This window comes from Carcharhinus amblyrhynchos, chromosome 16 (assembly GCF_965287045.1).
Source record: "Carcharhinus amblyrhynchos chromosome 16, sCarAmb.v2.hapA, whole genome shotgun sequence".
NCBI lineage: Eukaryota > Metazoa > Chordata > Chondrichthyes > Carcharhiniformes > Carcharhinidae > Carcharhinus > Carcharhinus amblyrhynchos.
In genome coordinates, this window is record NC_137339.1 from 2,439,884 (window position 1) to 2,466,645 (window position 26,762).

Sequence of the window (26,762 nt, forward strand, 5' to 3'; positions counted from 1 at the left end):
GGGGTTGATGCTGTGTCGGGGGGTGTTTGATGGGGGGTTCTATGGGGGGGGTTGATGCTGTGTCGGGGGGTGTTTGATGGGGGGTTCTATGGGGGGGTTGATGCTGTGTCCGGGGGTGTTTGATGGGGGGTTCTATGGGGGGGTTGATGCTGTGTCCGGGGGTGTTTGATGGGGGGTTCTATGGGGGGGTTGATGCTGTGTGGGGGGGTGTTTGATGGGGGGTTCTATGGGGGGGGTTGATGCTGTGTCCGGGGGTGTTTGATGGGGGGTTCTATGGGGGGGGTTGATGCTGTGTCGGGGGGTGTTTGATGGGGGGTTCTATGGGGGGGGTTGATGCTGTGTCGGGGGGTGTTTGATGGGGGGTTCTATGGGGGGGTTGATGCTGTGTCCGGGGGTGTTTGATGGGGGGTTCTATGGGGGGGTTGATGCTGTGTCCGGGGGTGTTTGATGGGGGGTTCTATGGGGGGGTTGATGCTGTGTGGGGGGGTGTTTGATGGGGGGTTCTATGGGGGGGGTTGATGCTGTGTCCGGGGGTGTTTGATGGGGGGTTCTATGGGGGGGGTTGATGCTGTGTCGGGGGGTGTTTGATGGGGGGTTCTATGGGGGGGGTTGATGCTGTGTCGGGGGGTGTTTGATGGGGGGTTCTATGGGGGGGGTTGATGCTGTGTCGGGGGGATGTTTGATCGGGGGTTCTATGGGGGGGGTTGATGCTGTGTCGGGGGGTGTTTGATGGGGGGGGTTCTATGGGGGGGGTTTGATGCTGTGTCGGGGGGTGTTTGATGGGGGGTTCTATGGGGGGGGTTGATGCTGTGTCCGGGGGTGTTTGATGGGGGGGTTGATGCTGTGTCGGGGGGATGTTTGATCGGGGGTTCTATGGGGGGGGTTTGATGCTGTGTTGGGGGTGTTTGATGGGGGGTTCTATGGGGGGGTTTGATGCTGTGTTGGGGGTGTTTGATGGGGGGTTCTATGGGGGGGTTTGATGCTGTGTCGGGGGGTGTTTGATGGGGGGGGGTTGATGCTGTGTTGGGGGGTGTTTGATGGGGGGTTCTATGGGGGGGGGGTTTAATGCTGTGTCGGGGGTGAAGGGGTTAATGAGGGATGTGTTCTGGGGCTGCGCAGCTGCAGTTGTGGCGATGCCAGTGTGCGGATGGGCAGGATGTGGATCTGAGGCTGGAGTCATTGTGTACAAGGCGGGGGGAGGGTGGGAGGGAGGGGGGCGATTGCACAGCATGATCCCAGGGAAGCCCCAGTGCAGGCGGGCAGGCTGCTGAGCATGGTGCAGAAAGCCAAGCGGAACGGGGAGGTTGGAGGCGGCCCGGGGGAGAAGCGGCTGAAGGTGGGATTCGTGGGCATCGATGGAGGGACCGAGGCTGCGATCAGCGCCGGGGCGGACTCCTCCTGCACCCGGGACGGGGCTCTGCTGATCGCCGGCACGGATGGCAGCAAGCGGGGCAGCATCCTGGGCAAGCCCCGCTCCGGGGTGGGCAAACGCCCCAAGAGGAACGCCTTTTACAGAAAGCTGCAGAACTTTATGTACAATGTGCTGGAGAGACCCCGCGGATGGGCGTTTATCTACCATGCATATGTGTGAGTAAAGAGCCCAGCTCCCCCTGCCAGCCCCCCCGGGGGGGGGGACAAATCTCAGCCTTTGTCGCAGTCTGAGGTTCTCACATTGCATTCAGTCAGTTCCTAAATTCAACCCCAAGCTGAGGAGCAGGGAGCAGATCATCAGCTGGTGCTCAGTCTGTGTTTGCCTGTCATTCATTCCTGTGTGTGTCTCTGTGTGTGTGTGTCTGTGTGTGTCTCTGTGTGTGTGTCTGTGTGAGTCTCTGTGTGTGTGTGTCTCTGTGTGTGTGTCTGTGTGTGTGTCTCAGTGTGTGTCTCTGTGTGTGTCTGTGTGAGTCTCTGTGTGTGTCTGTGTGTGTGTGTCTCAGTGTGTGTCTCTGTGTGTGTCTGTGTGAGTCTCTGTGTGTGTGTCTCTGTGTGTGTCTGTGTGTGTGTCTGTGTGTGTGTCTGTATGTGTGTCTCTGTGTGTGTATGTATCTGTGTGTCCGTGTGTATGTCTGTGTGTGTGTCTGTGTGTCTCTCTGTATGTCTGTGTGTGCATGTGTTTGTGTCCCTGTGTATGTGCATGTGTCTATGTGTCTCTCTGTGTCTGTGTCCTTGTGTGTGTGTCTGTGTGTGTGTGTGTGCCTGTCTGTCTGTGTGTGTTTGCTGTTATCTGTTGCTGCAATTTCCAAGCCCCCACTCTCCGCCCCATCAGATTCTTCTGCTGTGAATCCGGTTAGATTCAAACTGGAAGAATCAGCAAAAATCCCTCAATCGATGAGCAGGAGAGTGTGTCTGTGTGTGTGTGTCTGTGAGAGAGAGGGGGGAGTGAGTGAGCTCTGCAACTGCACCAGGGCTGCTAACTTGTGAAAAACGCTCAGTCCACACTGTGGCATCTTTTAATTTCAATTGAATTTCTTAAACTCAAGACGGTTGGTCAAAGTTAAAGGCAAAATACTGCAGATGCTGGGAATCTGCCACAGTAACAGAAAATGCTGGAAAGTCTCAGCAGGTCTGACAGCATCTGTGGAGAGAGAATAGAGCCAACGTTTGGAGTCTGGATGCCAGAGCTCTCTCCACAGATGCTGTCAGGCTCGCTGAGATTTTCCAGCATTTTCTGCAGTTGGTCTGAGTGTTTGGTCATTGATGAAGTTCAGATCAGTTGGTGAAAAGGGATTTTTATTAATTACATAAGACTGTTATAAAGACAATCGATTTGTTGGGTTGACCTTGAGTCTGAGACATGTTGCTGCATGAACTGAGGGGGGAATTTTATTATGTATTTTAAATTATTTGTATTGATAGATTTAAAGAAAATGTATTATGCATTTGACGTATTATGGAATTGACGTGGTTTTGCTGGCAAGATTGGATTTGGTCTCTAACTCTAGTTGCCCTAACAATGTTTTTTTTTGAATGGCTGTTCATTTCTGCATATATGGATGGCTTCAAAAACTGTCCAACTTCTTGCTGTCATTTATTTTAGCCACCTTTTCCGGATGATTGACTTTAGCTGTAGTAAATGTTTCAAATAGAAACCTGTATGTAAACAGTTCCTGTAATGGTGTAGTTGCAAGCTCTGGCCACTAGCTGATGCCAGTGTGCAGTAGCTTCCTGAAGTCTTGCCATCTTGTATGTGTGAAGAAGGTTTGTCAAGCCTGTGACATTTTCAGTGGAACCATAAGTTTTTGTTCAGGAGCTGACTAAAATAATAAATAGAATTAAAATAATTCAGCAGAGACCGTTATCCCTTCACCAGATTCCCTTTTTAGTTACAAACTCTACTGAAGTTACTAGAGTGTTAGAAGCTCAGAGCCAGCATCCAGACACTCCCAGTTATATATACAACAATTGGATAAGCAATAAAGAGCTCAGTCAGGGGGCTTCTTTTGATGTCCAATCAAATAAACAAAATCAAATTAACTTGGGGACAAATTAAAAGGGGCAGCTCCCCAAAAGGAGGAGAACCTCACGAAACAAAAGACAAAGCTGGGAGGAAACATGAAACATCAAATTAAAATGTGATTTAAGGGGCCAATAATGCATCCCAGTCTTCGCAGTGCCCAGCGGGCACAGAAGGCATTAACAATGCCCTCGGACACTGCATGCTCCCTCTCCAGCGACACCCAGTCACAAATATAACCGCAACAGAGGGGCGGGCAGTCAGGCTGGACAGCTCCCTTCATCGCCCGGTGCCTGGACCTGTAGAAGGGAGCTCAATCAGGGACAGCTTTTAGTGGGAACTCAGTCAGGGATCTCTTTTCCTGTTGAACCAAATAAACAAAATCAAACCAAGGAGTTTATATTCTAAGAGGCCATACTTAATGGTCTCATTGAAGTCATTACAAGAATGTCTGTGGATGTAATTCACATGAACTTACAGAAGGCCGATTTACCAAAATGAGACCTGGTATCAAAGCGTTAAATTGCAAGTGAGAATTACATAAACTAGCAATATATCCCCTGACATTTAGAAGGTTACGAGATGATTTGATTGAAGTTTTCAATGGGAACAGATAAGGTTGGTAGAGAGAAGCTATTTCTGTTGGTTGGAGAGCCAAGCACAGAGTCTTATCCTTCAGCACTGAGGATAGGAAGCATCTTCGGCACATACACCACACATACACACCACACATACACACACACACACCACACACATACATACACACACACACCGCACATACACACACACCGTACATACACACACACCACACACACATACATACACACACACCGCACATACACACACACACCACACACACATACATACACACACACTGCACATACACACACACACCACACACACATACATACACACACACACCACATACACACACACATATACACACACACATACACACACACACCACACACACATACACACACACCACACACATCACATACACACACACCACACATACACATATACATACACACACACCACATACACATACATACACACACCACACACATACATACACACACACCACACACACATACACACACACATATACACACAAACCACACACACCACACACACACACCACACATACACATATACACACACACACACACCACACACACATACATACACACACACACCACACACACATATACACACACACATACCCACACACACATACACACATACACACACACACCACACATACACATATACACACACATACATACACACATACATACACACACACACCACATATACACACACCACACACACACCACACACACACGCACACACACACATACACACACACACCACACACACACACACCACACACACACATATACACACACACCACACACACACATACACACACACCACACACGTACACACACACCACACACATCACACACTCACACACATACACACACACCACACACACATATACACACACACACACACACACACACACACAGGGAGCTTGGAACATTCTTTTACAAACGGTGATTGATGACAGATGAATTTTAATTTCAAATCTATGATTTAGAGACTTTTATTAAACAGATGTGTTTAGGGATAATGGACAAAAGGCAGGTTATAGAGTTAGGTTTGCAAATCACTCCTGATCTCATTAAATGGCAGAGCAGATGGGTGAGGGTCCAAGTGACCTCCTACGTATCTCCAATATTCCTTCAGACATCATGTGCAAAAAAATTTTGATTGGTTCAAGTTTTCAATTAGGAACCAATCAACGACCACTTTAGTGCTAACCTCCTCACCTCTGAGCAGATTGTGATTGGTTCCTGTGGAACAGTTCAGCTCATTAATATATACTCTGAGACTGGGAACTTGTCAAATGTTTTTATTTGTTGGGTACTTTGGAGTCAATGAGAAAATATTTGTTGTTTATTTTAACTGCCTCTGAACGAGTCAGCATAACCCTTGACTGAGAAATCCCACCCACTGAGCAATACTGCAGGGAGCAGGAGAGTGTCTGCACATCTGTGTTGTTTCTATTAGCGTAAAGATAGAATTGGTTAGATTGTGATTTTTTTTATTATAATGGTTTAGAAGTCATTGATTGAAGGAGTGCTGAGGGACAAATCAATGTGTTTTTTTTAGAAGCAGGAAACTTTGTGTACTACTAACTAAAAGATCCTTATTTACAGATCCTGATTGTGTCAAATGTTTGAAGGATAATAGAGCCTTTTATTGGAAGGATAATTCTGAAGTTATATACCAGAAAGTTGTAATGTTAAAACAGAAACTGCACAGAAACAGACCATTCGGCCAGTTGTTACCGTACTGGCTCTTTGAGAGAGCAATTCAGCTAGTCCTTCTTTCCCAGGCTCTTTCCTGCAATTTTTATTCATTTTTGAAGTTAATATTGTATCTGTTTCCACTGCCCATTCAGGAAGTGCATCCCACATCATCCTAATTAGCTGGGATTGGCAATTATACTGTTCCTCACTGAAGTTTGTTTTTTATTCATTCATGGGACATGGGCATCGCTGGATGGCCAACATATATTGCCTATCCCTTCTTGACCGAGGACAGTTGGGAGTCAACTACACTGCTGTGGGGTCATTTGTAAGGATATGCAAAGTAAGGATGGTGGATTTCCTTCCCTGAAGGGCATTAGTGAACCTGATGGGTTTTTCTGACAATTGGCAATGGTTTCATGGTCATCAGTAGATTCTAAATTTCAGATATTTTTTATTGAATTCAAATTGCACCATCTGCCATGGTGGGTTTTAAACCCGGATCCCCAGAACATTAGTTGAGTTTCTGGATTAATAATCTAGGAATAATACCACTAGGCCATTGCCTTCCCGTTTAACATCATTAAAATATGATTATCGGGTTATTTTCTGATTACTATTGATGGGAGCTTGCTGTGCACAAATTGTCAACTGTATTTCCTACATTACAACAGTGACTATTCTCCCAGAAATGCTTCATTGGCTGTGAAACATTTTGGAACATCCTGAAGTTTTGAAAGGTGTGATAGAAATTGAAATGTTCTTGAGACTCTTGTGCCTTTGTTAATTATGTTCATGAGAGTTTGGGATTGGAGAAAAGTTGAGATGATTTTGACCATCATCACTTCCTTCTTGTTGTAGCAAGGAGTATTGGGTTGTACGGGAAATAGACAGGAGATTGCAAATAGGAAGGAAGCTCAGATATCCTGGTGAAAATCTCAGATAACCAATTGAGATTAACTCATCAATGTGCTGTTCTCAAAATGGAACTCAAAAGTGACAGCTTTTTGTTAAAGTGCTTATAGAGTCATAGAGGTTTACAGCATGGAAACAGGTCTTTTGGCCCAACTTGTCCATGCTGCCTTTTTTTTTAAACCCCTAAGTTAATCCTAATTGCCCATATTTTGCCCATATCCCTCTATACCCATCGTACCCATGTAACTATCTAAATGCTTTTTAAAAGATAAAATTGTACCTGCCTCTACCTCTGCCTCTGGCAGCTTGTTCCAGACACTCACCATCTTCTGTGTGAAAAAATTGCCCCTCTGAACCCTTTTGTATCTCTGCCCTCTCACCTTAAACCTATGCCCTCTAGTTTTAGACTTCCCTACCTTTGGGAAAAGATATTGACTATCTACCTTGTCTATGCCCCTCATTATTTTATAGACCTCTACAAGGTCACCCCTCAACCTCCTACGCTCCAGAGAAAAAAGTCCCTGTCTATTCATCCTCTCCTTATAACTCAATCCATCAAGTCATGGTAGCATCCTAGTAAATCTTTTTTGCACTCTTTCTAGTTTAATAAAATCCTTTCTGTAATAGGGTGACCAGAATTGCACACAGTATTCCAAGTGTGGCCTCACCAATGTCTTGTACAAATTCAACAAGACATCCCAACTCCTGTATTCAATGTTCTGACCGATGAGACCAAGCATGCTGAATGCCTTCTTCACCACTCTGTCCTCCTGTGACTCCACTTTCAAGGAGCTATGAACATGTACCCTTAGATCTCTTTGTTCTGTAACTCTCCACAATGCCCTACCGTTAACTGAGTAAATCCTGCCCTGGTTCAATCGACCAAAATGCATCACCTCGCGTTTATCTAAATTAAACTCCATCTGCCATTCGTCAATCCACTGGCCCAATTGACCCAAGATTCCGTTGCAATTGGAGATAACTTCCTTCACTGTCCACTATGCCACCAATCTTGGTGTCATCTGCAAACTTACTAACCATGCCCCCTATATTCTCATCCAAATCATTAATATAAATGACAAATAACAGTGGGCCCAGCACTGATCCCTGAGGCACACTGCTAGTCACAGGCCTCCAGTTTGCAAAACAACGCTCTACAACCACCCTCTCGCTTCTGTCAAGAAGCCAATTTTGTATCCATTTAGATACCTCACCCTGGATCCTGTGAGATTTAACTTTATGCAACAACCTACCGTGTGGTACCTTGATTCTAATCATGACTCTTGAAGCCACATCGAACACAGCGAGGATTATATATCAAAGCCCGATTGCTGTGTAGTGAGGAATTACTCATTTATACTGGTCCCATCAATGATGATGTCAGTCTGAGAAACACTCTATGATCTGTCATTATAGAAAGACTCTTCCACATTCACTACAGTGCAATTGTTCGCAATAAGTTACGTTTTGCAGCAAATTTAAAACTGCAACCTTATTTTCAGGTGTTGGTTATGCTTAACATTGCATCAAACAGCACAGCATCAGAGTCAGCCGTTTGAACGATCTATCCAATTAATCCCACTCCTCCCTTCTCCATAGCCCTGCATATCTTTCCTTTTCAATATTTATCCAATTCCCTTTTGAATCTGCTTCCAGTGCCCGTGCGCCGTGCATTCCAGTTCAGAACAACTGGCCGCAAGGAAAACACTCTTTGGGCGGGATTTTCCAGCTGTGCTCACCCCAGAACCAGAAAATTCCACCAAGGTCAACAGACCTGTGCATTGTCTCCCTCTTCACCCCTCCATCCTCCACCCTCCCTCCCCCTCCTCCCACCCCAATTACGATTCCTGTGGTGGGCCGAATGGGAAAACGATGCCATTTATTTCTGTGATAAGTCTTTGGAGGCAGGAGTCCCTTCACCAGAATCCCTTTATTTACAATTCCAGCAGCAGTACACAGAGTACTCGCAGTCAGCAGTCTACCTCCGGGAGTGCCAGAGGAGCTGACACCTCTGGTTCCATACAAGGAAAGGACTTGCTGATTGGCCCATCAATTAACTCTTAATCAGGGAGTTCATATTCCAATAGGCCAACCTCAGTGGCCTGACTGAAGTCATTACAATCTCTCCTTCTGATATTTTTCTGTTTTGTGACCATAAATCTGGGTTTTCTGGTGCTGACTGACCCCCCCACCCCTCCCAGTTTTTCCCGATCACTATCAAAACCCTTATTATTTTGAACACCTCCATTTAGTGTCCCTGAACCTTCTCTGCTGTGAGGAGAACATCCTCAACTTCTACCATCTCTCCATGTTAACAAAAGCCCTCATTTTGTTTGAAACCCAGCCACTTACAGCTCAGAAACAGGCCATTCAGCCCGAGTCTAAATCAGTATTATGTTGTACCTTCATCTCCTCCCACCCTTCTTCAGCCAAGGCCGTGGGCGTATCATTTTATTCCTTTGCCCTTCTCATGCTTATCTAACTTTCCTTTGAATTTGCCTCAGCTACTCGCTGTGATAATGGTTTTCAGATTGTGATTGCTCGCTGGGTCTTGAATTCCCTACTGGATTTATTAATGAGGATCTCATATTTATGGTCCTTAGTTCTGCTTTCGTAGAATCCCTACGGTGCAGAAGGAGACCATTCGGTCCATTGAGTCTGCACCGAGCACAATCCCGCCCAGGCCCTATTCCCATAACCCCATGCATTTACCCTAGCTAGTCCCCCTGACACTAAGGGGCAAATTAGCATGGCCAATCAACCTAGTCTGCACACCTTTGGAGTGTGGGAAGAAACCGGAGCATCTGGAGAAACCCATGCAGAAACAGGGAGAATGTGCAAACTTCACACAGACAGTGACCCAAGCTGGGAATCAAACCCGGATCCCTGGCGCTGTGAGGCAGCAGTATTAACCACCGTGCCACTGTGCCACCCCTTTTGCCTGGAGGTGGGACTACTATTTCTATACCAGCTCCATCAGATTACCCCTTTCTTTTTATATTGAAAAGATCCCTTGCCTGTTTGATCTTTCTTGAGTTTAGAAGCTCTCTGTTCTGGTATCATTTCAGTGATTTTTTTTATTTTCAGTGTTTGTAGGTTTTTGTTTTGTAATTTGGAGACCAGCTGAGCAAGGTTCAATGCAAGTTTAGCATGACTACCCTACTTTTCAATTCTATCCATTTAGAAATGTATCTGCATTGCTACTTTGTCTGTTTGTAACTCCAGACCTTTTTGTCCCTCTGAACAACTTAGATTCATTGGTCCAAAGAGTATGTCACCTCTTTATTCTTCCTCCCCAAAAAGGAACACATGAGGCAGGAGTAGGCCAGTTGGTTCCTTGAGTCTCTCCGCCATTTGACTAGATCATGGCTGATGTTCCACCTCAACATCAACTTCTTGCACTATTCCCATATCTCTTGATGTCATTGGTATCTAGAAACCTATCGAACTCTGCTTTGAACATACTCAATAACTGACCCTCAGCAGCCCTTTGGGGTAGACAATTCCAAAGATTTACCATCCTCTGATGGGAGAAATCCCTCCCCACTTCAGTCTGAAATAACCTCTTATTCTGTGACAGTGTCCCCTGATTCTAGACCTCCACACCCCTGTCAGCCAGGGGAAACATTCTTCCTGGGTCTACCCTATCAATTGCTGTAACAATTTTCTACAGTTCATTGAGGCCACCTCTCATTCTCTCATCCAAAGAATGCAAGCTCAGACTCTCAATCTCACCTCACAGGACAAGCCCACCACCCCCAGACTAGTGCGGTGAACATCTGCGGCACTCCCCACTAAGTAAGGAGATGAAAACTGCACACAACACTCCCAAATGTGGTCTTGCCAAAATATAACACCTCAAAATTCCTGCATTGAAGCAAAAAACATAAAATGTCTGGCAGCATCTTTGATGAGAGGAGCAGATTTAAAGCAATATTTCAGGTCAGTGACCTTTTATCAGAAACCTCCATAGGTGCTGCCTGACTCCTCAATATTCCCCAACGTTTTCTGATTTTATTTCAGAATTCCATAAGCTGCAGTATTTTGTGTTTGTATTTTGATTGAGATTAACTGAGGCGATCAGATAGCCCATCACATCTCCCTCATTGTTCATTATGATCATGGCTGATCTTGGGTTTGAACCCTGCTTTCCCACCTGCTCCCCATATTCCTGAAAGACTGAAAATCTGCTGATCCCAGCCTTAAATCTATTCAACAATGGAGTATCCACACGCCTCGGGGACACAGAATTCCAAAGATTTGAGAGAAGAACTTTCTCCTCATCTAGGTCCCCAATTTGTCCTGAAATTGCACCCGTGTTCTAGGTTTGTTTAGATTCATTTTTGGGACATGGGTATCACTGGCTGGGCAGCATTTACTGCCCATCCCGAGGGCAGTTGAGAGTCAACCACGTTGCTGTGACTCTGGCGTCACATGTCAGCCAGACCAGGTAAGGACGGCAGACTTCCTTCCCTAAAGGATCTTAATGAACCAGATGGGTTTTTCCGACAACCCACAATGGTTTCCTGGTCATCAGTAGATTCTGAATTCCAGATATTTTTTATTGAATTCAAATTCCAGTATCTGCCATGGTGGGATTCGAACCCGGATCCCCAGAATATTAGCCGAGTTTCTGGATTAATAATCCAGTGATAACACTACTAGGCCATTGCCTCCTTGGTGATGCCCCCAGATGCCCCAGCCAGGGACAACAGCATGCCAACCACATGGCTGTTCTGCAAGTTCATTAATGTCTTTCTATACTTCCTCCGTCTTCCTCTGCATTAATGACCACCCATCTACCCACAGATTAGTGTCACAGTTTGAGGCTGTACTTTCAAATTGTTCATGTATATTGTGAACAGGTCTCAGCAGTGATTCAAGTGGGACACATTCCTTATAGGTAATGATCTTCCAGGTTTAGGTGTGTCTGTTCCTTTGGAGGATCGGTATTCTCAGGATTGTAGTTCTATCAAAATCCCAATCACTACCTGCAGTGTTTGTTACTGAGTCTCAATCAGTAACAGGCACTGATTCCAGAGAGTAACGTACAACTCATCATTCTTATCGAAGGGCTGGATACTACTACTCCTGCTCCTATTTCTTATGTTCTTATTATGTTCTTATTCCTGGGCAACCAAACTAATTCCCTTTATTCATTCGGGGCACATGGCTACTGTTGACAAAGACAGCCGTTCCATTTCCAATTCCCCTTAACAGAGCAACTTGTTAGTTACTTCAGAGGGCAGTTAAGAATTAACAACATCTGGAGTGGAATATAATACTCCCCCTGTCACAAATCCAGTGGTGGGGGGATTTAATTGGATACAGCATGGGGACCTCTCCATGCTGCATCTGTCCTGGGAGTGTTTGATGGGGACAGTGTAGAGGGAGCTTTACTCTATATCTAACCCTGTGCTGTACCTGTCCTGGGAGTCTTTGATGGGGGCTGTGTAGAGGGAGCTTTACTCTGTATCTATCCTGGACTCCAAACTTTGGGAATCTCTTCCTAAACCTCTCTGCCTCAATTTGCTCCTTGAGAATTCTGCGAAAGCTCAGTCTTTAGCTCAGCTTTTGATCATCCACTCTTAATAATTTGTGTAAGTCAGTGTCAAAATTTGTTCAGTAAACCCCTTGTGAAGTGTTACGGGACATTGGGCTGTGTTAAAGGCACTACAGAAACGCTATGAGTTGGTAATGTAGTAATTACAATGGGCAGAATTACAGTGGGCTGCTGGCTCACTCTCAGCTGTTTTACAACATCACAAAAACTCAAAATCTATCTGAACTAATGGACAACAAAACCAAAACTCAAAGCAAGGAAACTGCTCCCTGTGATTGTGAGTCTCTGCGGTATTTGATTGCTGTCCAGTAGCCCCAAGCTCCCTGGCTCAGTCATTGAGCTGACAGTTAGCAGTTATTACAAGCCACACTGCTAGATCAGTGGTTCCCAATGGGTGTGCTGCGGGGAAGTGGGCAAGTTGTGCCCTGGCGTGGGCAGACTGGGATAGGAGATTGTACAGTTCCATGTCAGAAATACCTCTACCCAGCGTGTGGATTTATCTGTCAGAACAGGACAGTAAGTCACGCCTTGGCTATTTGATAAGGGTTCTGTCAAATCTGGATACTGTCTCTTGGCTTCTTGGGGTGCCCTCAATACCGCATCCTTACCTGATAGGTTTTCTGGGGTTACTGTGTGAATGTTAGGCATTTGTGGCAATGTTTCACCACATTCCCGTCCAGTCCTGTCCTGTCCGCCACCAGTCTCACTGTAGTAGCTCCGTGGTCGCATTCCTTCCCCTGATGGATGGCCCCCTTGTACAGTCCCATCTCGGTAATAAGAACCGCTTATTGACCACAGTGACTCTCGCTCAGTGAGAATGAAATGATGCTGCATCTACTACATAGTGCAACTATAAAATGTTTTACCCAGGGAAGGGGTTCGATTGTCCACTGTCTACGTGGAGTTTGCACACTCTCCCTGTGTCTTTGTGGGTTTCCTCCAGATGCTCCGGTTTCCTCCCGCACTCCAAAGATGTGCAGGTTAGGTTGATTGGCCATGATAAATTGTCCCTGGTTTCAGTGGGATTGGCAGGATAAATGAGTGAGGCTGTGGGAATAGGGCCTGTGTGGGATTATAGTTAAATATTTCTTCACTCAGAGAGGCTGAGTTTGTGGAATTTTGTACCACAGAAAGTAGTTGAGGCATTGTATGTTTTCAGGAAGGAGTTAGATATATTGAGAGAACAGTAAGCAAAGCAAATGGGATCTTCGGTTTCATAAATAGAGACATTGAGCACAAAAACAGGGAAATGATTCTGAATCTTTATAAAGCTCTGGTTAGGCTACAGCTATAAGTTTGTATTCAAGTATTGTTGCAACAGGACGGAGGTGGGGGATCCTTGAGGGAATGCAAGAGAGATTTACCAGAATGCTTCCAGGCATAGGGGAATTCTATTTCATATGATTCACTTAGACAAGCCATGGTTGTTCTTCCTGGAGCAATGGAGATTGAAGGGGAGATATGAAAGAAATGTAGAAGATTATAAATTTAGCTAAGGTGGACAGGGAAAGACTCGTCCCATTAGCTGTTTGTTGAAGGGCTAGGCAGCCCTGAAAACACTGTTTTAAGATTATTGGCAAGAGTTGCAGGGGCTATGTGAGGAGGGACATTCTTGCTTAGTGACCAGTAATGACCGAGAACTTGGTGTCCCTGAGAGTGGTAAAGGCGAAATCGATCAATAACTTGAAAAGTAAATTAATTGGATGTGAATTTGAAGGAAATAAATTTGCAGGGCTACAGGAATCTGAGAGTTAGAGGGACTGCATGCTTTGTGAGATCCTAGCACAGGCCTTTTGGGCTGAACGGCCTCTTGCATTGTAACTGACTTGAGATAGAGGGCGTTGATTGGGTGGTTATATTAGCATGTATGAAGTATATACCTGGATTATTTCACTCTTGAGTAAATCGATTCCAAGACTGACTCTGGTTGCACTAACTGATCATCATGAACATAATACAAGTTATCTAAGTCTTTTTTGAAATCCAAATACATTACATCAACTCAATTATGTTTATGTAATCTTCTTGAAACTTCTTCAAATGATTCAGTCAGGTTGGTCAAGCAGAGTCTCACCTTTCTGAAATCCATCCTGAATAGTCTTTATTAGATTTTCAATAACTAGATGTTTTTCTGTTACATCTTTAAGGAAGAATTCTATTATCTTTCCAACTATCGATAGTATGTCAGTTTGTAATTCCCTGTGCTTGTTCTCTCTCTGTTTCCAAAAACTTGAATTACTATCAGTTATTTCTCTCTCTTCTGCTTATAATTAATTTTTACAAATATATATATAATAGTGCCCTGTTATAAATTCAAAGAACAAAGAAAATTACAGCACAGGAACAGGCCCTTCGGCCCTCCAAGCCTGCACCGACCATGCTGCCCGACTTAACTAAAACCCCCTACCCTTCTGAGGACCACATCTCTCTATTCCCATCTTCTTCATGTATTTATCCAGATGCCCCTTAAAACTCACTATTGTACATGCGTCCACTACCTCCCCAGGCAGCGAGTTCCAGGCACCCACCACCCTTTGTGTAAAAAAACTTGCCTCGTACATCCCCTTTAAACCTTGCCCCTCGCACCTTAAACCTGTGCCCCCTTGTAATTGACTTTTCCACCCTGGGGAAAAGCTGACTATCCACTCTGTCATGCCCCTCAATATCTCCTCTCTAACTTTATATAGATTCAATTTATCTTCTCTGTGAACGTAAGAACGTAAGAATTAGGAGCAGGAGTAGCCATCTGACCCCTCGAGCCTGCTCCGCCATTCAATAAGATCATGGCTGATCTTTTCATGGACTCAGCTCCACTTACCCGCCCGCTCACCATAACCCTTAATTCCTTTACTGTTCAAAAATGTATCTATCCTTGCCATAAAAACATTCAATGAGGTAGCCTCAACTGCTTCACTGGGCAGGGAATTCCACAGATTCACAACCCTTTGTGAGAAGAAGTTCCTCCTCAACTCAGTCCTAAATCTGCTTCCCCTTATTTTGAGGCCATGACCCCAGTTCTAGTTTCACCCGCCACCTGCTTCTATCTTATCTATTCTCTTCATAATACAAAGAACAAAGAGCAACACAGCACAAGAAACAGGCCCTTCATAACATAATCTTATATGTTTCTATAAGATCTCCTCTCATTCTTTTAAATTCCAATAAGTATAGTCCCAGTCTACTCAGTCTCTCCTCATAAGCCAACCCTCTCAACTCCGGAATCAACCTAGTGAATCTCCTCTGCACCCCCTCCAGTGCCAGTATATCCTTTCTCAAGTAAGGAGACCAAAACTGTACACAGTACTCCAGGTGTGGCCTCACCAGCACCTTATACAGCTGCAACATAACCTCGCTGTTTTTAAACTCCACCCCTCTAGCAATGAAGGATAAAATTCCATTTGCCTTCTTAATTACCTGCTGCATCTGCAAACCAACTCCTTGTAATTCTTGCGCAAGGACACCCGGGTCCCTCTGCACAGCAGCATGCTGCAATTTTTTACTATTTAAATAATTGTCCGTTTTGCTGTTATTTCTACCAAAACGAATGACCTCACATTTACCAACGTTGTACTCCATCTGCCAGACCCTTGTCCACTCACTTAGACTATCTATATTCCTTTGCAGACTTTCAGCATCCTCTGCATTTTGCTCTGCCACCATCTCAGTGTCATCTGTGAACTTTGACACACTACACTTGACCCCCAACTCGAAATCATCTATGTAAACCGTAAACAATTGCGGTCCTAACACTGATCCCTGAGGCACACCACTAGTCACTGATCGCCAACCAGAAAAACACCCATTTACTCCAACTCTTTGCTTTCTGTTAGTTAACCAACCCTGTATCCATGCTAATACATTACCTGTAACACCGTGCATCTTTATCTTATGTAGCAGTCTTTGGTGTGACACCTTGTCAGATGCCTTCTAGAAATCCAGATACACCACATCCACAGGTTCCCCATTGTCCACTGCACATGTAATGTTCTCAAAGAATTTCATCAAATTAGTCAAACATGACCTGTCCTTCATGAACCCATGCTGTGTCTTACCATTGGGACAATTTATATCCGGATGTCTGGCTATTTCTTCCTTGATGACAGATTCAAGCATTTTCTCTACTACAGAAATTAAGCTAACCGGTCTATAGTTACCTGCCTTTTGTCGACCTCCTTTTTTAAACAGTGGTGTCACATTTGCTGTTTTCCAATCTGCAGGAACCATCCCAGAGTTCAGCGAATTTTAGTAAATTACCACTAGTGCATTTGTTATTTCTCCCGTCATCTCTTTTAGTACCCTGGAACGCATTCCATCAGGACCAGGAGACTTGTCTACCTTTAGCCCCATTAACTTGCCCAACACTACCTCTTTCATGATAACGATAGTTTCTAGGTCCTCACCTGCCATCAATTTTTGGCATGTTATTTGTGTCTTCCACTGTGTAGACCAACACAAAATACCTGTTCAATGCCTCAGTCATTTTCTCATTTCCAGTTATTACATCTCCCTTCTCATCCTCTAAAGGACCAATGTTTACTTTAGCTACTCTTTTTCATTTTATATATTTGTAGAAACTTTTGCTATTTGTTTTTATATTCTGAGCTAGTTTATTCTCATAACCCATCTTACATTTTTTTAGCTTTCTTTGTAGCTTCCTGCTGACCTTTAAAGATTCCCGAATCCTCTAGTTTCCCACTAATCTTTGCTACTTTGTATGCATTTTCTTTCAATTTGATACCCTCCTTTATTTCCTTAGATATCTGTGGCTGATTACCTCTTTTTCTACATCCTTCCTTATCACTGGTATATACTTTTACCGAGCAATGTGAAAGATTGTTTTGAAAATCCTCCACTGTTCCTCAATTGTCCCACCGTAAAGTTTTTGCTCCCAGTCTACCTTAGCCAACTCCTCCCTCATCCCTTTATAGCCTTCTTTGTTTAAGCACAAGACACTGGTTTTGGATTTTATCTTCTCACGCTCCATCTGTATTTTAAATTCAACCACACTGTGATCCTCCGTCCGTGAGAATCCCTAACTGTAAGATTATTAATTATTCCTGTCTCATTACACAGGAAAAAGTCTGACAACACCAGGTTTTAGTCCAACCTATTTATTTGATAATATACTCGCAAGCTTTCGGGTTAGCCCCTTCGTCAGGTGAATGGAGAGTTCTGGCCTCAGACAGTCTGTGCTTTATATGCTCTGTCTGAGGCCAGAACTCTCCATTCACCTGACGAAGGGGCTAACCCGAAAGCTTGCGAGTATATTATCAAATAAATAGGTTGGACTAAAACCTGGTGTTGTCAGACTTTTTACTGTGTTTACGCCAGTCCAACGCCAGCATACCCACATCATTACACAGGACCAGATCTAGGATAGCTTTCTCCCTCGTAGGTTCCAATACATACTGTTCAAGGAAGCTATCGCGGATACATTCTATGAACTCCTCCTCAACGGCTGCCTTGACCAACCTGGTTTGACCAATTGATATGTCGATTAAAATCCCCCATGATAATTGCTCTATCAGTTATTTCTGTGTTTATCTCTTGCTCCACCATGATGTCATTATTTGGTGGCCTATAGACTACACCCATCTTCACTATTTCTGATTTCCACCCAAATTGATTCAACCCTTTTCCTCCATAGAACCTATATCACCTCTCACTACTGCCCCTTTGGTTAGTTTATTAAATATCTCCCTGCTTTTATATTTAACATCTTTTTATTGCTGCTGATTCAATCTTCATTCTGAAGCCACATTCACAGCATTATTTGTCCAATAAATGGAGAAAGCAATTTAATATTTCTACCGTTTTGTTATCATTAGCTGTAATGTTTTCAGTGAGGTCCATGAGGTGGGCCTCTTGAAGTACAAGATCCCTGATTGAGGCCATAATTACCTTCCCAATCAGGGAGCCCCGCCTTTAAATAAAAATATGAGTGTTAGGTCTACAGACTGTCTGGATTCTGACTGTGTACCTGAAGCATTCTTCGGAGCGGAATAGAGTTTGTAAATAAAGGGAATCTGCTGAAGAGACACCAGTCTCTAAGGGGTTATTTCAATGACCTGTGAGTTTATCATGTGTGTCCCATGATGGCCCTGACTAGATCATGGTGTATCTTTTGCTATTTATGTGTTATCAGAATACTTTACTAGTTTCCTATTAGTTGATAATTTGATTTTGTAGTTTCTCTTTGTCTTCCTAATTGATTTTTTAAAAAATATCTTTCCCAACTTTTTCAGTACTCCCTTTTGTCATTGTCTCCTTTGTTGCCTGTGTGTTTAGTATGTATCTTTGTGGTTAGTTTCAATTTTGTCTTTATTTATTGATAGGGTTTCATTACTGGCTAGTTTGTTCTTGTTTCTTACCGTGAGTCTTTTGATCAGTAAATTAGATAGATCCCACTGCTGATTTTTTTGTTATTATTTTATTTCCAATTTATTTTCCCGAGTTCATTCTCATCTTGTTAAAAACTGCTATTATTCTTTGCTTTATTATTTTGATCTTTGACTTTAGTTACGTCTTTCTCAATCTTTTGTAAATCTTATTTATATTGTGATTGCTGTTGTCTAGATGTTCCCCAATGCATGTTTTTGATGTTGCATTATGATTTTGAATAGCTGGATATTCACAATTTGGGAATGTTTTGTAACTTTTAGCTGGGAATGTACAAAGTAGAAAATTTTGTTGGAATAGGGCACAGTGGAAAGTTCCCCGGAACAAAGCAGGAAACATTCGGAAAAACAAGAATCCAACCCAGGATCTTTTTACCTGCTCTTTGAGGATGGGCTGTTCTGACAACCCAGCATGGCTTCATAACTTAAGATTCATAGCCATGTAGTCTAGGATTGGAGTCATGTGTGGACGGCGAGTTGCTAGTTCCATTTTAACCTAACCTGATGACAGGATTGGTTTGGGTTCTACACTCAACATATTCACTTTCCTTGCTAGTACAGTGGTTAGGATCCCAGCCTGTCATGGGGTTCAAATTCCTGATGTGGAGCTACAATGTTTGCCCGAAAGCGCACTGTTAGGGTGTCATTTAGTGGGTGGCACAGTGGTTAGTGCTGTTGCCTCGCAGTGCCAGGGACCTGTGTTCAAATCCAGCCCTGGGCATGTGTTTGTGTGGAGTTTGCATGTTCTTCCCATGTCTGGGTGGGTTTCCTCGAGGTGCTCTGGTTTCCTCCCACAGTCGAAAGATGTGCGTGTTGGGTGGATTGGCCATGTTAAATCAACGTTTAGTGTCCTAAGGATGAGTAGTTTAGGGGAATTAGCAGAAAAAAATACTTGGGGTTACGGGGATAGGGATTGGGTAAGATGCTCTGCTGGAGGCTTGGTGCAGATTTGATGGGTCAAATGGCCTCCTTCTGCACTGTAGGGATTCTATGATTTTATACCTGGGCAGATTTTACATAGAATAATCTAGTAATTATAAGTGAGGAAGAGTCCATTCAGCCTGTCAGTTTTATACTCCACATGAACCTCTTCCCAGCATTTCTTCATCAGCATCTCCTTCTCTCCGTCCCTTCCTGATGTCCATTCAAGTTTCCCTTTAAGTGCATCGATGATATTTGTCTCAATAATTCAGTGTGGTAGCAAAATCCTCATTTCCAACACTCACGGAGTAAAGACGCTCCTCTTGAATTTCCTGTTGGGTTTGTTAGTTCCTGTAATTTATTAGTGACCCCGAAGCACAGGAGGAAGTATGGGGCAACATTCTCTGGCCCTTCACACCAGCTGGATTCTCCTGTCCCGCTGCAGTGAACGGAGATTTGGCTGAGTGCCAAGTTATCCGGGAGCGGCTGGTGAATTACTCACCCTATCAAAAATTACTCACCCCTCCCAATCCCACCCAACCCCTCCCCAATCCCCCCCACCCAACACCCCCAAACTGCCCCCCTCATCCCCAACCCCTGGGATTTAAAATCACGTCAGGCATTTCTGACTCATTTTGGATTAGTGACTGACAAAGTGTTTCCTGAGCAAACAGCCTACGCCTGTTCAGTCTCTGTTGACAGTTGCACCCTCTCCAATCTGGTATCATCCTTGCAATTCACTTCTAACAGTGCTTCTATGCACCTGTTTCGAAAGATGGAAACAAGAATTCTATCTTCAGTAAAACACCTGAACCCCCACAGTTCAGGATCAAACGGGGACACTTGAACCGAGTGCTCTGGTTAAGGACTAAGATGGACAAGGCAGCATGCTGAGAAGGTCTTGTGTTGTATCAGAGTTGCTTGAGTCTCTGGAGAGGCCTTGGGGAGGGTTTGGCTGTGTGTGAGTGTGTATGTGTATAACCATGCAAACTTTTAGACGTGAGCAGAACTGCACAGATAGTTTGTGCCGGTGTGTGTGTCTTATCTGCAAAAAGTATAAATGCTATCTTGCAAATTCTCCCATTTCCTGTTGGAGAAGTGAGTTCTAATTTAATGGGAGAATAGACAGGCTGTGCCTCAGTTACATGTGAATACATTAGGATTATGCTGCCCTAGAAACATTTGGTGAGCAGTTTGTTAGGAAATAGGACACATTAATTGAGGGAGCTGTCAGAACGGAAACACATCCACCTGAGATAATAAACTGCTCACATCAAAACCAGCTCCGATCAAATCCAATCTAGGGCTCATTAGACGCTGCAATCTGTAATCTACATTTACAGTTTGCTTTTCTGGATAGATTAGTGTTGCCTTCTCCATCCATTCCACCCCTCCTCTTCTGAAAGGACTGACTCTTGTTCCTTTCAAACCAGGCCTGCGTGCAACAGAAACCAGAGGTTCAACATCCGTCATTTAAGTATAAGTTTATTTATTAGTCACAAGTAGGCTTATGTTAACACTGCAATAAAGTTACTGTGAAATTGCCCTCGTTGCCACACTCCAGTGCTTGTTCATGTACACCAGGGGAGAGTTTGGTGTGGTCAATGCACCCTAAAGTTGCACATCTTTCAGACTGTGGGAAGAAATTGGAGCATCCGGAGGAAACCCACAGGGAGAATGTGCAGACTCCACACAGACAGTAACCCAATCCAGGAATGAAACCCGGGTTTCTGGTGCTGTGAGGCAGCAGTGCTAACCACTGTGCCCCTAGGGTTTTCTCACAGGCTCTGAGGAGCAGGATTGAGTCCCTCTCGAACCTTACCCCACTCAGTTTATTTCCGAGGTAGAGGCTGTTCTGGTGTATTTGTGACCATGCCTCCCACTGCCCAAGGCTGCAGCCCCTCTGGCTAACCAGATAGTGAGTCTCACTGTATCCTGGAGAGAATCTGACTCTGGGCACTGGACCCCATAAACTGCAGATGCAATGAAATCATTTGAATCGATCTGCAAAATATCCACAATCACCAACATCAGCAGTACTGATCGGTGGTTTTGCAGTTATACTGCATGTTGCAGACCAATTGCCTCGCTCGCTTAAACAGCAGGTCATTCAGAGCTTCAATCTGTTCCACTTATTGCCATCATGGCTGATCTGCATCTTAAACACATCCATATGACTTGGTTCTGTTACCAGCCCTGTCTACCAAAAAAAAAATCCATGAATTTCCAACCTGACATTTTCAATCCACTGTTGTCCTGAACAGTTGGAGAGAGTTCCAGATTTCCATGAAGAGAACTGCTGTGAGACCTTACCCCAGAACAGCCTAGTTCCAACTGAAAAATCATATCCTCTTGTTCTGGATTCTTTTGAAACTGAAGGCAACAGAGAAATATGTTTCCAAATCCTGTACCAATGGCCGTGTGTCTTGTTGCACATTGTAAAGATTCCTCTCATTAATATCTTTTATCCCCAGTCCCTGTCCCTGTAATTTACTGAGAGTCGGTGTCCCTTTGTTCAGTCCTGTCTTACTGTCTGACAGACTGTCCGGTATGTTCACATCTTTACTCTCTCTTAGATGCTCTGCTTCTCTGTACCATCCCACCCCTCCCCACCACCCCCTTCCCCACCCACACTCTCACCCCCCCACCCCCCCACCCCCCTCCCCCCTACCCATCCCACCCACCCCCTCACCAAACCCTCCCCCCACCACCACTATCAGGCTGGGTGATATATTTCTCCTCCTATTCTTTTCAAAGTGGGAGATCCCTTTAGTATTGAAAGTAATTAACTTGCTTCAACCAATTAAAAGAGCAGAAAGTAAATATTACACAATACAAAGAGCGGCACGGTGGCACAGTGGTTAGCACTGCTGCCTCACAGCTCCAGGGACCCAGGACATCACGGTGGCACAGTGGTTAGCACTGCTGCCTCACAGCACCAGGGACCCAGGACATCACGGTGGCACAGTGGTTAGCACTGCTGCCTCACAGCACCAGGGACCCAGGACGTCACGGTGGCACAGTGGTTAGCACTGCTGCCTCACAGCACCAGGGACCCAGGACGTCACGGTGGCACAGTGGTTAGCACTGCTGCCTCACAGCACCAGGGACCCAGGACATCATGGTGGCACAGTGGTTAGCACTGCTGCCTCACAGCACCAGGGACCCAGGATGTCATGGTGGCACAGTAGTTAGCACTGCTGCCTCACAGCACCAGGGACCCAGGACGTCACGGTGGCACAGTGGTTAGCACTGCTGTCTCACAGCGCCAGGGACCATTGTTAAATTCCCGGCTTGGGTCACTGCCAGTGTGGAGTCTGCACATTCTCCCCGTGTCTGCGTGGGTTTCCTCTGGGTGCTCCGGTTTCCTCCTACATTCCAAAGATCTGCGGGTTTGGTTGATCCACCATGGTAAATTGCCCCTCAGTGTCAGGAGGATTAGCAGGGTAAATATGTGAGGTTGCCAGGATAGTTGCCTGCATGGGATTGTGGTTAGTGTAGGCTCGATGGGCCAAATGGCCTTCTTCTGCAGTGTAAGGATTCTATGATTCAAAGGAACAGAGCTATCAGCAGGTTAAACATGGCAAGGCAGGTGCTTTCAAAATGTACGTATCCTTGGCTTTATTAATAGAGGAATATAGCACAAAAGAAAATTAGCTAAGCCTTTATAAATCATTATTTGGGCCTCATTATTTTGCTGAGTTCCAGGCTCCACATTTTAGGAAGGACTTTGGAGAGGAGATTTATTAGAATGCTATGAGGAATTCAGAGAAATGGAGAGACACATAACACCATCTGTAAGCTGAACAGAGCTGCACAAAATTCTGAGGGGTTTTATTGAGAATCGATAAGGAGGGAACTGTTTCCAGTGGCAGGAAGGTTCCTGACCAGATGACAGATATTTAAGATAGTTGATAAAAATGCCAGAGGAGAGGTGTAATTATTTTTTCTTACAGATTGATTGTGATGTTGAATGTGCTGCTGAAAGGGCAGTGGAAGCAGTACCTTCCTAAAGGGAACTGGGTAAATACTTGAAAAGGATAGAGCTTGATATAATTGATAGCTCAGCAGAGCTATCTGGAGTGCGTAAGGACAGGGAACGAATTGAATAATTCTTTCAGAGAGAGACAGCAGCGTGAAGTGGGCTGAATGGCCTCCTTCTGTGCCTTACCATTCATCAAATATTGACCTGTAGGGATGGTAGATCTTGGGTCTTTCTGTTGTTTTTAGCTCATCAAAGATGGACGAGACTGTAAAGATGAACAACTGTGTTACTGACACTGGGAGTTTTGCAGATTAAGGAAGAAAGCTGTAGAACCGGAATAGTTAAAGATGCAGATGGCTGGGATATGAATTGAGTGCTGCAAGATAGCGAGCGTTCAGCTTCAGCTCATTGTTTGGCTGTGAATTTCAGCACCAGGGACAGCTCCTGATGTCACGGCCATCGCTGTGTTCTGAGCTGCTCTTTGCTGGAAGCTCCACAATTCATCATCAGCTCACCCGAATCCAACCTGGAGTAATTTGTAAGGTGCCAAATATTTCCATGGTCTCTTCATTCAATCAGACGGGTGTTGGTATTAGTTTCTGCAGAGTGCATTACAGGTCTGTTGGGAGCTGTCCTTTGACAGATAACGAGCTGACATATTAATGACCGTGGGTGTTTATTACAGAGACCTCGACACCTCGTACTGTTCTCATTTTCAGTGCTGTGATCTCGGGCCACCCCCCATCCCCCACCCCATGCTGATTGCGTCTCCTGAGAGTTACTCTCTAACAATTCCTTTTTGTATTTTACATTCCCCCTCGGCCAACCATTTCCCTGAAGCAGTTATTCACATTCAACATGCTTGTTCCCCAGGTTTAGCCATCCGTTGAGCATCAGAAGACATTGAATTAAACGTCAATCAAAGACACTTTGCAGGAACATTATCAGTCAAAATAATTGAGCCCCTGTTCTGACCTGTCTCAAGGTGCTGAGGATCTCAGTGGGACCCTTCTAAGGTGTTAAATTTTCTCTGTTTCTCTCCTGACCTTCAATACCCATTCCTGGGTGTATTGACATTACCTCCAGGTAAAGATAAAAGCCATTCTCTTTCATTCTTGCCGCAAATTCTGTTCCTTATTAGCAATTCTGTCTCATTCCATCTCGTTCCTCAGCCATGATTTCAGGCTGAACCAGACTCTTTGCATTCTCAGCATCCAACTTGCCTCTTATCTGAGTTTCCAAATCCATATCCTCTCCATCTCCAAAGCTGCTTGTTGTCACTTCCATAATGTCACACAACAACAGCTGAAACCCAAATTCATGCCTTTGCTATTTCTAGACTCAACTAATTCAAGCCTTTTTGCTCCTCCAGTACCTTCCATACACTCCCTCTTAGCAATGGGTGCTATTCGGATTGGCGGTTGGTGACTAGTGGAGTGCCCCAGGGGTCGGTGCTGGGGCCTCAGCTATTTACCATTTATATAGATGATCTGGAGGAGGGAACCGAGTGTATGGTGTCGAAATTTGCTGATGACACCAAGATTGGTGGAACGGCAAATTGCGCGGAGGGTGTGGAGAGTCTACAGAAGGATCTAGATAGGCTGGGCGAATGGGCCAGGAACTGGCAAATGGAATTTAATGTTGGCAAGTGCGAGGTGGTCCACTTTGGTAGGAATAATGGTAGGAAGGATTATTACTTACGTGGCGAAAAACTGCAGCAGGCGACGGTGCAGAGGGACCTCGGGGTCCTTGTGCATGAGTCGCAAAAACCCAGCTTGCAGGTGCAGCAGGTGGTCAGGAAGGCGAATGGGATGCTGGCCTTCATAGCGAGGGGGATTGAATATAAAAGTAGGGAGGTCTTGCTGCGGCTGTATAGGGCATTGGTGAGGCCGCAGCTGGAGTACTGTGTGCAGTTTTGGGCGCCGTACTTACGCAAGGCTATTTTGGCCTTGGAGGGAGTGCAGAGGAGGTTTACTAGGCTGATACCAGAGTTGAGGGGGTTGATATATGAGGAGAGGCTGAATAAACTAGGCTTGTACTCGTTAGAGTTTAGAAGAATGAGGGGAGATCTCATTGAGACATATAAGATGATGAATGGGATGGATAGGATAGAGGTGGAGAGACTCTTCCCGCTTAGAAAGGACAGTAGGTCTAGAGGGCACAGCCTCAAGATAAAGGGGGGGCGGTTTAGAACGGAGTTGAGGAGGAATTTCTTCACTCAAAGGGTGGTGAATCTCTGGAATTCTCTGCCCGTTGAAGTGGTGGAGGCTGCCTCGTTAAATATTTTTAAGACGCGGGTTGATGGGTTTTTGATAAGAGAGGGGATTAAGGGTTATGGGGAGAGGGCGGGAATGTGGAACTGAGCCACGACAGATCAGCCATGATCTTATTGAATGGCGGGGCAGGCTCGAAGGGCTAGATGGCCTACTCCTGCTCCTATTTCTTATGTTCTTATGTTCTGCCTCGATCCTAATTTGGTACCAACTCTCATTCGCCCTTCATTCCTGCACTCACTGACCCATAAGTGTATCCAGTCTGGCAATGTCTCCAATTTCTCAACCCTTGTGCGCAAATACCCCCATGGCCTTTGACCTCCCTCCCTATCTCTATAATCTCCTCCAGCCCCATTATTCTGCCTAGATTTCCATCAATCCCGGCCTTTTGAACGTCCCAGTTTTGAATCGTTCTACCATGATGGCCATGCTTTCAGCTGTTTGGACTCTCAACTCTGGCGTTCCCTCCCTAAACCTCCCCGTATCTCTACAATTGAGATGCTGCATAAATTTACATCTTTGAATCAATAGTTGGTCATAGAGTCATTGATGTTTGTAGCATGAAAAGAGGCCCTTCGGCCCAATTTGTCCATGCCACCCAGTTTTTATCACTAAGCTAGTCCCAATTGTCTGCATTTGGCCCATATCCCTCTATACCCATCTTACCCATATAACTATCTAAATGCTTTTTAAAAGACAAAATTGTACCCGCCTCTACTACTGCTTCTGGCAGCTTGTTCCAGACACTCACCACCCTCTGTGTAAAAAAACTGCCCCTCTGGTCACCTCTCCTGCTGTCTGGGACAGTTCCATGTTTAAACATGAGGCTGGTTTGGCCAGATTTTTTTGAAGTTTTCTTTGATTCATTCAGTGGAAAGTTGCCCGGTGTCTGCTTCACTTTCACGAGATGTTTTTGGCAATCCTTGCTTGTCACA

At 44.8% G+C, this 26,762-nt stretch overlaps 1 protein-coding gene across 1 annotated transcript in view; it reads left to right on the plus strand.

The window, feature by feature from the left end:
• Positions 1-1,273: 1,273 nt before the first annotated feature.
• The window catches only part of kcnq2b (potassium voltage-gated channel, KQT-like subfamily, member 2b), a 129,491-nt gene continuing 104,002 nt past the window's right edge, over positions 1,274-26,762 (plus strand). The window contains exon 1 of the mRNA XM_080204346.1: positions 1,274-1,587. Coding sequence (XP_080060472.1) covers positions 1,274-1,587 — 314 coding nt within the window. The remainder of the gene's footprint in view (positions 1,588-26,762) is intronic.